The sequence below is a fragment of the Catharus ustulatus genome, chromosome 12 (assembly GCF_009819885.2).
Source record: "Catharus ustulatus isolate bCatUst1 chromosome 12, bCatUst1.pri.v2, whole genome shotgun sequence".
Classification (NCBI taxonomy): domain Eukaryota; kingdom Metazoa; phylum Chordata; class Aves; order Passeriformes; family Turdidae; genus Catharus; species Catharus ustulatus.
Window position 1 is genome coordinate 2,171,902 of NC_046232.1, and position 11,900 is coordinate 2,183,801.

Consider the following 11,900-nt stretch of genomic DNA (forward strand, 5'->3'; position numbering starts at 1 on the left):
CACTCACACACTCAGGAGACACATTGGAGAGGAGGGTTAGGTGCTGAAGCAATGTCTGTTAGTTACAGCTCGTTACAGTTATTATTGATGCATCTTAATGTCAATGCAAGAGGTGAAGTCACTTAATCCATCATTTCTCAGACACGGATGACAGAGCACGTGGTTTGGCAGAGTAAGTTTTAGGCGAGCTAGAAATGGATTGCACAATATTTAAACCTGATTAAGTACATAATAGGCTTAGCAAAGGATTACTTTTCTCCTGACATTTTATACATAAATATATATACACACACACACAGACGAGCATTTTATCATAGCTGCATTTTAGTCTGGTCAAGAGACGACTGCCTATTGCAGAATGACTGGAGTGATACCCTTAAAAAGGAAATTAGTCTTGGTGTGCTTTGCTGGAGAAGAAAAGGTTCTTTTTGGGGTGATTCTCAGGGGCAGGGGTCACATCCAAGCATCACTGGAGGGGACAAACACAGGGCTGGGGACTTGCACAGTCCTGGCTGGTGGCACACTGAGCTCCTTCCCTGTGCCAGGCAGGAGCCAAGGGACTGGATTGGATTCTGTTTGGGCTGCTTTTCGAGGGCTTGGAGAAAAATTTGGCTTATTTAAAGTGCATTTAGAGTTGAAAAGCATCTTGGAGAAGTAGCTTTCCCTACTCCTGCCCTGCAGCATCCATCCCATTTATGCTCCCACGCAATTTTTTCCAGGGTGTGCCAGTCACCTTCCCCAAAAAGTGTTGGTCTGAGCTCAGCTGCCTCCTGCTAGGGTGCAGGACCATTATTTAATGTCCAACATCCCCAAATTGGGAATGAGAATTGGAATTGGGCAGGGATTCGGGCCTGACAGGGATTTCTGCACCAGGAAAACACATGGCCACATCTCACCATGATTTTTAGGAGCGTAAGTATGCGGGAGTCCTTTCCTCCAGCCTGGAGGTTTCCTTAAGAGACTTAAATGAGCACAAACCTCCAAAGCTAAGGGGGACAAACCTTGGCATGGCTATTCCCATGAGCAGGGAGACTGCTTGGATGTGCTGGGATACGGGGTGGCAAGATTTGACCCGCAGCCTTGCCCAAGCGTGAGTCCTCTGAGGAACGCTCTGTCGCTTTTACAGCTGCTTTTCAAAACAGAAGCCTTTAAAAAACACAGACTCAGGATGCAGAATCTGGAATGGGATGGGAAAACCTGTCCTTGCTCCCCAGCACACACACACACACGCACACACACACACTGTTCCTCCACGTCAAAGTGTAAACGACTCACTTACAACACCACACACTGAGAGAAGTTGTAGATCCTGAGCCAGGGTGTAGATTAGGAATCTCTTGGCTTCCAGCATATCAACAGCAGGATTGAGGGTTCTTTTTTTTTTTTTCCCTTTTTTTTTTTTTAATGCTAAATCAGCCAGCCACCTGCTAGTTAAAAAGCAAAAGAAAAAGGGAGAATTCCCAGGATTGCTTGCCCTTGCTGAGACAGTGGCAAGTGGCTGCACACTACCAACTGAAAGAGAAAACTCACACACGTCAAAAACCTGTGGTTCAGGGCTTATTCCAAGAGGGAAGATGGGTGCTGGTTGCTGTTTTTCCCTTTTGGGGGGCATGGGGGGGCTTTTGGCTGATGAGGTTCTAACATACACCTATCACCACAGTAATTAAAAAACCACCACCGTACACTATTCCACAGGGAAAAAGAAGACACGTGAACGGACACCGACTACCACACACAACAAGAGCCCTGCAGGTCAACTCACAGCCTCTTCAGAATGAAAAAGAAAGGAGAAAAGAAGAGCTCAAGACAAAAAAACAAGAAAAAAAAAAAAAGGAAAGAAAAAAAATCCCAAAGGATCTCATTACAAAGACGGGAAAAGAACCACCATTATGGTACACTCTGACTTTCTGAGACAGCTGCAGAAACTCGGCTCAGGCTTCCTCCTCCCTTTTCCCCCCCAGCTCTTCCTCCCCAGGACAGAGTCCCGCTGCTGCTCACATCTCGTTGGAGTAGGTGTAGTTGGGGGTGGCCGAGTACTGCGTCTCGTGCTGCATCATGGCGCCCTGCGCCGCCCCCATGGCCGCATTCTGCGCCGCCTGCTGCACGTGGGGATTCTTCCAGGCCCCCGTGGTCCACTCCTCCTGCGCTTTGCTGAAGCTCCCGCCGCTCCCCCGGTAGAACTTGTGCACCTGCAGGGAAATCCAGAGGGGCTGAGTGCCTGCAGCCAGGGCAGTGAGGGCCAGCCAAAGTGATGCAGAACCTGTTTTTCCTGCCATACCATGGTGAGAGCGATGAAGGAGAACACTGCCATGGCTGTGAAGAGCACAGTGGGGATCAGCATCACCACAGCCGAGCCCACATTGGTCCCAAAGAAGGAAATCGCTGCAATCCAGCCACTGCAAGGAGATGGAAACAACCGGTACAGTCACCAGCTCTCCCAAATTTCCAGCAGCCCTCCCAGCTCCTCAAACCATCTTCCCCAAGGAGAGAACCAGTAAGGATCATAAATACCTCAGTGACCACCCTTGTACCCAACACAGCAGCGTTTTCCTTACCAGACCCCCCATCCAGGGATCCCCACTGCCTGGATAATGCTGATCACCAGCTGGGCCATGAAGGTGAAGAAGAAGGCCATGAAGCTGAAGGAGCTGTCTGTCCTGCAAGAGAAGGCTCAGTCACTCCTGCACCTCCGTCTCTGCTGCACTCCAAGGGAAGGGAGATGCTCCTACGTATCAGGTCTGGCCATGAAAAGCAAAATTAAAGGTAAAGGAGAAACTGCAAGAGGCTGGAGGTGGTCAAGGGGCACCTAGGAAAGCCACCAGACCAGACCCTCCCAGCTCAGTCAGCCGGGCTCGAGGACGTCTGTGTTGGGACACAGCTCTCAGCTCACACCACCCCACATGGGGAACAAATATACCCCTAGTTCTCTAGATTTGGGGATCGACCTCAGCACTGTGGGTAATCCGTAGAAACACCTCAAAGATTCGTGGAAAAACATGAAAAATGCCTCAGGGATGAGAGGGAAAGTGGCACCCCAGCTGCATCTTCACCACTGTCCCCCACCGCTACACAGAGGTACATGGGAAGTGTCCTTACATCACCTGGTGGGGGGGTTGACCCCCAGGAAATCCCAAACACTCTGGCTTTGGAGGTTAGAAAGTAAAGCTAAAAGGCTGCACAGAAAGGGATTCCCCCAGTTAGTCAGGCAATGCCCCAAGCTACACACTGACCGTTTAGGAAGGAAAACAAGCCAAAAAGAAGCCAGGCTCAGGTGCAACCACTTACTTGAAAGCTTTGTAAATAGGTCTAAACCAGCAGACATAGGAGCAGGGCGTAAAGAGAATGAGCCAGAGAATTGCCAGTCCAAAATTTACAGCTCCGCCGCCTCCAATGAGCCACGCGAGGCAGCCCACGAGATTCACCGCCAAGGTGATGCTGTTCACTGCAAACACACACACACACAGAGCAGAGTAGCACGCAAGGGTGGCACTGAGACACCGAGGACCCCGACCCCAGGGATGTAGCCTCGGAGTCCTGCTCTAGCTGGGCTTCTCTCGAATCGAGCCTGGAGCACATTCCCAGGCTGGCTGCGCCCAAGGGGGTCAGGTCTGTGCTAAGTGTAACAGGAGGAAAATCAATGTATCGCTGAGTTGTAACTCCCTAAGCAGTTCCAGGGCTCTGCAGATTGGCAGGAGTCACATCCTCCCGCTCCTATCAAGACAGGACACATTTCCACTAGCAGAAGGAAGCTGGAGGAATTGTGGTGAAGTTTTTTGCTTGCTCCAGATACATCTTTGCCGAAGGAGCTTGTGCAGGAGCTCCCCAAGCACCGCTGAGAGCCAAAATCCTGAACTCCTGACCCCGCTTCGCCAGTTCAGGGGGTGACACATTTCCCTCGCCCACCCCAGCTTGGGATCAGGCCACACAAGGGCTCCAACTATGAATCCCAGCTCAGCAGACACAGGACAAAGCAGAGAAGGCTCAGCTGCGTTCTGACGCCTCCGAGTTGGGAGAATGATTCATTATTTCGACGAGAATGAAAGCCCTCCCACCGCCGCCTGCCTGAGAGCTGCAGCTGGCAGGGGAAGGAGCTCAGCTGCCCTAAAGGACACGAAGGGACCACTCTGTGCTGCATGTCTGAGGGGCTGGTGGGGAGAAAATGACTCAGAGAGGAGCTCCAGAGGCAAAACCCAAGGGACTACGATTGGCTCTGAGAGCTGGTGCTTGTGCTGAGGAGCAAGGACCAAGCTTGTGTTACATTGAAAGGAAGAACATCCTGGTTGGGATGGGGAGGGAGTTGAACACCCCCAAGAGAGCTTCCCTGGGGAAGCACAGCTTTTTTCCTGCCATGCCTCCTGACATGATGAAGCTACCCCAGGGTCACCTTCCTGATGGGACACAGTCCCAGGGATGCCAGCCTGGTGCCATGCCAAAAGCAGGAACACACAACCTCTGTGGTGTTAGCTCAGCTCTTCCCAACCTGCCCCTAAAGCACAAGGCACACCCTGATGCTTCCAAAGTTCAGGGGAAACGCCTGATAAGGGAACTAAGTTCTTCTATAAAGAAATGAAATGCTGGTGCCAGCTGAGGTGTGCACGTTTCCACCTATGTTGGGGTGTGACCTGTCCCTCTGGTTCTGTTCCCTGCCCAGGGTTGTTGAAGAAGAGAGATCCAGGATAGCTGGAAGAGCTGAAAGCTGGTGACAGCTCTGTTAGCACAGCACGGCACACAGAGGCATGCAAGAGGAACAGGCAAGCTCTGTGAAGCCTCAAGCTCTACGTTTTGGGGAGCAGGCACACCAGCCCTCCAGTCTGAGCCGTCTCCTCCTTACAGCAGGACATCAACATCACCATCAACGACCCTGGGACACTCAGCCAGCTCCACAGCTCCATCCTGGAGGCTGGAAGGGCTGGGATCCATGGGATACTGCAGCCCACATCTCATTCCTGAGTTTTAACAGGAGACACCAAGGCCTGGAGGGGGAGAAGGGCTTCCCCTGACCTTGCCCTGCCCTTTCAGCTGGCAGCTCCCAGAGGAGCAGCCTTTGGAGAGGCAAACAAATCCCACTGGAGGCATTGCCACGCAGCCACTCACGCATCCAGAGGTAGTAAAGCCGCTTGGCCATGGTCCGGTGCTGCGGCGGGATCTCCGCATCGAAGTCCTGGTAGAAACATGGCTTCAGGGGGATGAATTTGGGCAGGGGAGGGAAGTTGTTCACCTTTTCTGCAATGAAAAGTTTCACTGTGTCAGCCCACAGCTGAACAAAAACCAAGAGGCTTCCTGAATAACCCCAAGAATGGACAAGTTTTACACAGGACTTAGGGATTTCCCATGGAAGCCACCACCATCCCACCCAAAAGGATCAAATTCAGCCCTCACTGGCCACACGGCTCCACCACCCCACTGGTGACTAATGAGGTGATGATATGGCCAGTAAAGCCCACAGTTATCTCCAGAGACCCCATACCTGCCATGCTGGCACACACTCAGCCTCTCTGCTCCTCAGGAAAAATACTTGGAAAAAACGAGGGAGCTTTAGCAAAGCTGGAGGAGAACGAGAGAAAAGGTTGATTGAAGTGGTCAGGGACATCTGCAAAAGCCTTCACCTTCCCCCCATTCCAAAACAACTCAAGGACAGCAGTTTGCTTCATTTCTGTGACACTCTGGACTATCACACATCCAGGCTGGCACCTGGCTGGCAGTGAGATAAATCCTGGCTCCTCTGTCTCAGGCTTATGTACCAGTTAAGGCAGAAGATTACGAGAGGATCCAGTGATGTGGTGCCTCCCACTCCCAACTGACCTACATCCAGGAGAGGGCCAGGTAGGGCAGCAGGGAAAGGAGGTGGCTGTGGGCAGTTTGAAACCCTCAAGTTCATGACTTGCCCCCAAAATAATTCTTGAAAAAAATGTATTATTGTTATTTTTGCTGAATTCCAGCACTGGGGACTACCTGGCTGCCTCGTAGCTGCCATCTCTGCAAGCCAAAGCCAAAAACAAGGCCAAAAAGGGAGCAGGGAAATCAGAGCAGAGAAACCAGATGGAAAAAAAAATAAATCAGTGGCGATTGTCACTAATGAGTCACTTGAGTGCTTGGCTTAACAATTACTCATGTCATTTGGCACCTCATTCCAGAGCATGCAGGTGGGAAAGGGGGGAGCTCGGCATCCCAGGGCCATCCCAGACCATTCCATGCTCAGCTTTGTGCCAGAAGTGAAAATTACGGCCAATTAAAGCAAAAAAAATAAGAGCTGAGGTTTTAAATAGAAGCGTGAATATGGCGTATCCCCACCTGCCTGCAAGTTTTGCCCTTTTCCAGCCATCCGGGCAGATCTGGCAGCGGCCAACACATTTCCCAGGACACGGGGTTGGTGCTTGGGGCTCCCGGGAGGATTTGAGGGGGCTCGTTCTAGGGATCTTCCCCCAGGACTTGCCGTCTCCCGACATCCACCGGCAGCCCCGGATGCTTCCATCCCGCCGGTGCTATAAATACGAGCTCCCCGGGCGCGGTGACGTCCGCCCGGCCGCCCCTTCCCACGTGTGTCGGGAGCGGGGGGACACGGCCAGGAGCCCCCCGACCCCACACCTGCCCCACCGTGGGGCGAAAGCGCGGGGACAGCGATAAATACGGGCGGGGTTTTATTGTAAAATTCGGAATATGGTGGAGGGGTTGGAATATGGAAAAAGGAGGGGGGATCACATAGGTGATGGCACCGAGAAGAAACCCCTCTGGTGCGTGGGGTGGGTTTGGGGAGCGCAGGCAAGGATCGGCCTCGCCGCGGATCGCTGCCTGTGCGTTTCCACGCGTGAAGGGCTGCGTGCCCCACGCATCCCTACCTCCCAGCAGCGGCCTGGATCGGGGACAAGGGCGGCCCCAGCCCCGTTCGGTCCGCGCTGCTCCCACGCGTGTGCAGGGTCACCGTGGCTGCCCCCACGCCGCGCATCCCCCGCCGCAAGCGACGAGCACAGCGGGAGATCGGTGCAAAGGGCGGTCAGACCCCTCGGAGAGAGCATCCAGAGCGCTCACCCCGCGGTGTTTTCCCTCTCCCGGGACTCACCACGTGGCGTGACCCGTCCTGCCCCGTCCCCTCCGGTCCCCGGCGGGTGGCGGCGGCCGCCCGCCCGCCCGGTGCTGCTCCTGCCGCAGCGACCGCGCTCTCGCGAGACTGCGGCGCCACCGCCGCCCGGGCTATGGGCAGCGCCGGGATCTCGCGAGAGCGCCCGCCGCTGTCCAGGGTCCTGATGCCGCCGGATGGAGGGGCGGGGCCGAGGGGAAGGGGCGGGGTCACGGATGAGGGGGCGTGGCCTTTATTGGGGGGCTCTGTAGGGCTGGGAGTGCTCTATGGGGCTTGGGGAGTTCTATAGGGCTTGGGGGAACTCTATAGCGCTGGGGGCTCCATGGGCTGGGAGTGCTCTATGGGGCTTGGGGGGCGGGCTCTATAGGGGTGGGGGCTCCATAGGGCTAGGGGCTCCATGGGCTGGGAGTGCTCTATGGGGCTTGGAGGGCTTTATAGGGCTAGGGGCTCCATGGGCTGGGAGTGCTCTATAGGGCTTGGGGGGGCTCTATAGGGCTGGGGGCTCCATGGGCTGGGAGCGCTCTATGTGGCCTGGGGGGCTCTATAGGGATGGGGGTTCTGTGGGGCTGGAAGTGCTCTGTGGGGCTTAGGGGACTCTATGGGACCAGGAGGGTCCATGGGGCTTGGGGGGCTTTATAGGTCTGCAGGTTCTATAGGGCTGGGAGTGCTCTATGGGGCTTGGGGAGCTCTGTAGGGATGGGGGTTCTGTGGGGCAAGGCTGCAGTGACCCCTACCCAGGGCATGGCAAACACTATGTGGGTAGACCAGCCTTGGTAGGGCAGGGGCTCTGGGGGACAGTCCCTGGCAGGGCACACAGGAGGCAATGGGATGTAGACGGCAGGGGAACAGGCTGGACTGATTCATAGACAGGACAGAGTTCAAAAGCTCCTAAAAGGGATATAAATCCCAAATCAGCCCAAGAGCTCCACAGGCTGTGTCCCTTGTTCTCAGTGTCATCACACACAGAGTTCTGTGCACACCACTCGGACCTCCTGCCATAGTGCTTGTGAGAATATCAGTGAAGTGTTGTGAAAATTACTTTATTTGTCAACTAAATCATCCTCCCTTCCTGGGGTCCAGCCTCGAGGGTCATGAAGGGGAAGCAAGGACAACATCCCACCACGGGAAGATGAGAGCAGCTGGACAAGGAAGCAGCAAAATCTCTTTACACCAGTGAGCCCTGGTGGCCAAACCCTTCCAGCAGGGGAACAGCCTTGCTGAGGGGATGCAAGGAAGAAAACCTGGCAGAAACAGGGAAAATGCCTGCTTCACAGATGGTAAAATAGAGGAAAGCAGGGAAACCACTGTGCCACAGATGACCCCATAGCAGGGAGCCCAGCTGTCCACTCTGACCCCTCTCTGGGTCTTGGACCCTGAGGTGTTCCCCACAGAGAGCAGAGACCCCCATGCTCCATGCCCTGCCCAGCAGCAGGGAAGGGAGGATGGGGTAATGAATTCCCACTCCTGCCAGGCACTGGGGATGCTCAGTGCCTTGGAGAGCTGCTCTGGCTCTGCCTGTGGGCAGAGCACACTGGAGATTTAGGGCTGATTTCTTGTCCCTTATTTCTCATCTCTCCAGCTTTCTCTCACCTAAATTTCCTCCCCACCTGCATCTCTCCTGCCTCAGCACCTTCCCATCCCACTGAGGCTTTGGGAATGGTCACCTACAGAGCTGATCCTTGCCCTTGGTACTACCACATTCCTGTCTGCCTGCAGGTTTTCCAGTCAGGGATACTCAGGAATCAAATGGATGTGTGCTCCCCTCCTTCACAGAGAATGCCCAAAGAGCCAAGAGATAACAGAGGGAAGGACCTCCCTGCCCATCCCACACTGCCTAAGCAGGGCAGGCTGGGGAGGACAGGCAGGTCCAAAGAAAAGGCTAGATCAAACAGCAAATTCCCAGCAAGAAAACAGGTTCAGAAAAAAAAAGGAAATCAATCCACAGGTCCAGCTTAAGGTCAGTCTGTAGGTTGGAGTCCAGATCAGCTGCAGCTGACCCAGAGACCAGTCCTGACATAGCTGGGACAAGGACTGAGACCCCTGGGTTGAGCTTAAAAAGAGCTCCTGGGCCACGGGCAGGACGTGGGTTGGGGTCCCAGGTGAGGAACATTCAGGTTTATTAATGTCCTCAGGGTCTTTCCAACATCCCTCTGCTTATCATCCTGGAGCTCTGCAAAGGGATTTGTCTTATGAAAGGGATTTTTCCCTTTTCTTTTACTGTCAGGCTATTCAAAATGAGGATTATCTTGAGCTCTGTAATTTCCTGCTTATGGTAGGGATAAGAACTCAGCAGAGAGCTGGTGCCACCCTAGGATGCTCTGAGGGTTCCTCTGGCATCTTGACACAGCCCCTGCACCTTGGACTGCGTCCTCAGGCAGCTCTTCCTGGGAAGCAGCACTCCAGGACCCCGGTTGGAATGGGGGCAGGGGATCCCTGCAGCTGTGGCATCCTGGGGGTCCCTCTGCACCCCTTTTGCCAGGGTTACAATCAGCCCTGGCATCAGCCCGCTGTTGAGTGCAATGTGATGAGAGGCTGAGATCTGAGCCGGGCCGATGTGACGCAGAGATGGACGATGGCACCGAGACTTTCCTTGTATCGGATGCTCCCACTTTCCGTCCCCTTCCCGAGCAGGGCCACCTTGGGTGAAAGAAAATATGGAGAGGGCAGGTGGAGGACAGGGGCTCGGGTTACTGCTCCTCTCCAGCTGCCCTGATCTCTGTTAGGAATATGTTTCTGGGGTTTTTTCCCCACTTTTCCAGGTTTGGCTGGGCTCCGTGCTGTGTCCAGCAGCCCTCTCCATTCTTGCCACCACCAGCTCTCCTCTTGGCTGCTCTCCCAAGCAGCTCTTGTGGGGTTGGGACCAGGCAAGATTTGGGATTTGGAACTCCTCTGGCATGGGGTTGGGATGGCACTGGAATGCTCAGAGAGAAACTGTAATGGGAAAAGGGAAGAAGAAATCAGTCCCTGGATCCCACTGTAACCAGAATGGCTGCTCAGGAAGGACTGACAAAAAATACTCAGTGTGCAATTCCTTTAGTCTTATTTTTTCACCATTCCTGCCTTTCCCATTTGATTCTTCTCCATTTTAATGGACTCTCTATCCTCTTTTCCAGCTTTTGTTTCCCTGATCCCCCGTGGCTGGAGCTGTCTGTGCCTTTGTCCCCCCATCCCTGCTTTTTCTCTGCCACCCCGCTGAGCTCACTTCAGCTATTCCTTGGCTTGGAGTAACCCATCCACTCTGTTGTCCACCAACAAATAAGCTGACAGGCTAATGAATAGCTTCAGATGGTAATTAGCAACGGAGTTGCTAATAATGAATTTCATTTACATTTTAAGCGCTGCAGAGGGAAAAAAAGCCCCTGTCATTAATGCCCCCACTGCTCCCAGCATAGCCTTGGCCTTGGGGGGATTTGCACCCTCTGGAAGCCTTTCTGTGATTGCACCTCCCCCACCTCCATTTTGGAGGCTGTGATAAGCAGAGTTCATTAAGCAGCGATTAGAGATGGGGGGGAGAAGCTGCTGCTGCTGCTTCCATCATCCAATGGTGAGGAAGCACCACAATGCCATGGAAAATGGGCCACGGGAGGCAGGAGCTGGTTCTGGGCCAGGAAAGAAGGGCTGGGTGGTTCAGCCAGCACCAGGGATTCACGTGGCTTGCCCAGAGCCCTAGAGCTGTCAGCCCTCCATGCCCATGTAACCCTCCCAGGCTACCTGGATAATGACCCTGAGGGATTTTTCAGTCCCTGAAAACCTTCCCAATTATTTCCCCAGGAGTTCAACACATTTTGAAGGCAGGAATTTCCCTGAAGGGTTTGATCCATCCCTGCCTGTCCAAGGAAGGAGCCCAGTGCCTTCTGCAACAATTCTGTGAAGTATTGTCAAATAGAAAGATGGAGAAATGTCATTGTTTTGTCTCATAGCTGTGAGGAATCCATGGTGGGAGTACAGGGAATAAGTTTGCTCACTACTGCAGAACACCAGGAGGGACTTGGGAATGCTCAAAGCCTGGATCTGGTGCTGGGACTGAGCCTGGGAGCATTGCCTGCTCTGCCTCAGTTTCCCTGTCTGTGCCCAAGGAGCCTCAGGGAGGGTTAGATGGATTAGGAAACAATGCTCTGCATCTCCAGGGGTTTTCCAGCACACTGCTTGTGGATGGAGAATCCCATCCCACTGCCCACAGACCCACCCAGACCCCAATCCAGTGTTTGGATCTGGGGATATGCCATATCCACCCCCATTTAGGCAGTGGTACCCACAGAAAGCTGCTTTGGTGACCACAGGAATGTGGGATAGGAGGTGACAGCCACATCCTGCCTTCACCTCCACGGACATGGGATCGATTGATTGATTGATTGATTGATTGATTGATTGATTGATATTAATTTTTAAAATTATTTTAATTTTTTTCCAAGCCCTGCAAGGAGTGAAACCAATCCAGGGGCCTCCAGAGGCCAACAAGATTTGACTGCAAGTCAATACTCACATGTCTTTCCACTGTGCAATGATCCCCCGGCCACCGGGGCGGCAGGGGACAGCAGGTGACAGGGGTGGGCAGAGGGCCAGCCTGGGGCAGGGACGTCACCTCTGTCCCGGGAAGGGATTGGGGGCAGGAAGGGGACAGCTCCTGATCTGCAACAGGGATTTTCTGGGATTTGTTTGTAGGTACATGTGATGGTGAGCCCACAGTGGGCAGCTCCACGTTGGACATGTGGAGATGAATGAGGGACAGGGACTGGGAGAGCAGCGGGGAGAGGGAGGGATGGGGAAGGAGGAGGAGCGGGGGAGAGAGAGAGAAATTGCCCGTGAAAACCAGCTCTGCCACGGC

The 11,900-nt window shown here is 53.9% G+C and overlaps 1 protein-coding gene across 2 annotated transcripts; it reads right to left on the reverse strand.

Moving 5' to 3' along the window:
• Positions 1 to 36: 36 nt before the first annotated feature.
• SCAMP5 (secretory carrier membrane protein 5) lies at positions 37 to 7,181 on the reverse strand. Of its 2 annotated transcripts, none has more exons than XM_033070359.1 (7): positions 7,058 to 7,181; positions 5,468 to 5,544; positions 5,095 to 5,223; positions 3,286 to 3,442; positions 2,556 to 2,657; positions 2,279 to 2,396; positions 37 to 2,189 (listed from the first exon to the last, which is right to left on the reverse strand). In XM_033070359.1, the coding sequence occupies exons 2-7, from the start codon at positions 5,472 to 5,474 to the stop codon at positions 1,995 to 1,997; spliced, it is 708 nt and encodes a 235-aa protein (XP_032926250.1). In that variant the 5' UTR covers positions 5,475 to 5,544; positions 7,058 to 7,181; the 3' UTR covers positions 37 to 1,994. The 2 variants fall into 2 exon arrangements, with proteins under 2 accessions (XP_032926250.1, XP_032926251.1); XM_033070360.2 differs by lacking the exon at positions 7,058 to 7,181 and adding an exon at positions 6,837 to 6,991.
• Positions 7,182 to 11,900: the final 4,719 nt, after the last annotated feature.

Bases quoted from the DNA above. Each gene is read 5' to 3' on its own strand.
- SCAMP5 (XM_033070359.1), bottom strand. The intron at 2,397-2,555 runs GTAAGGAAAACG...ATCTCCTTGCAG, and splicing joins ATCCCTGGATGGGGGGTCTG to TGGCTGGATTGCAGCGATTT. The intron at 2,190-2,278 runs GTATGGCAGGAA...ATTTCCCTGCAG, and splicing joins CCTTCATCGCTCTCACCATG to GTGCACAAGTTCTACCGGGG.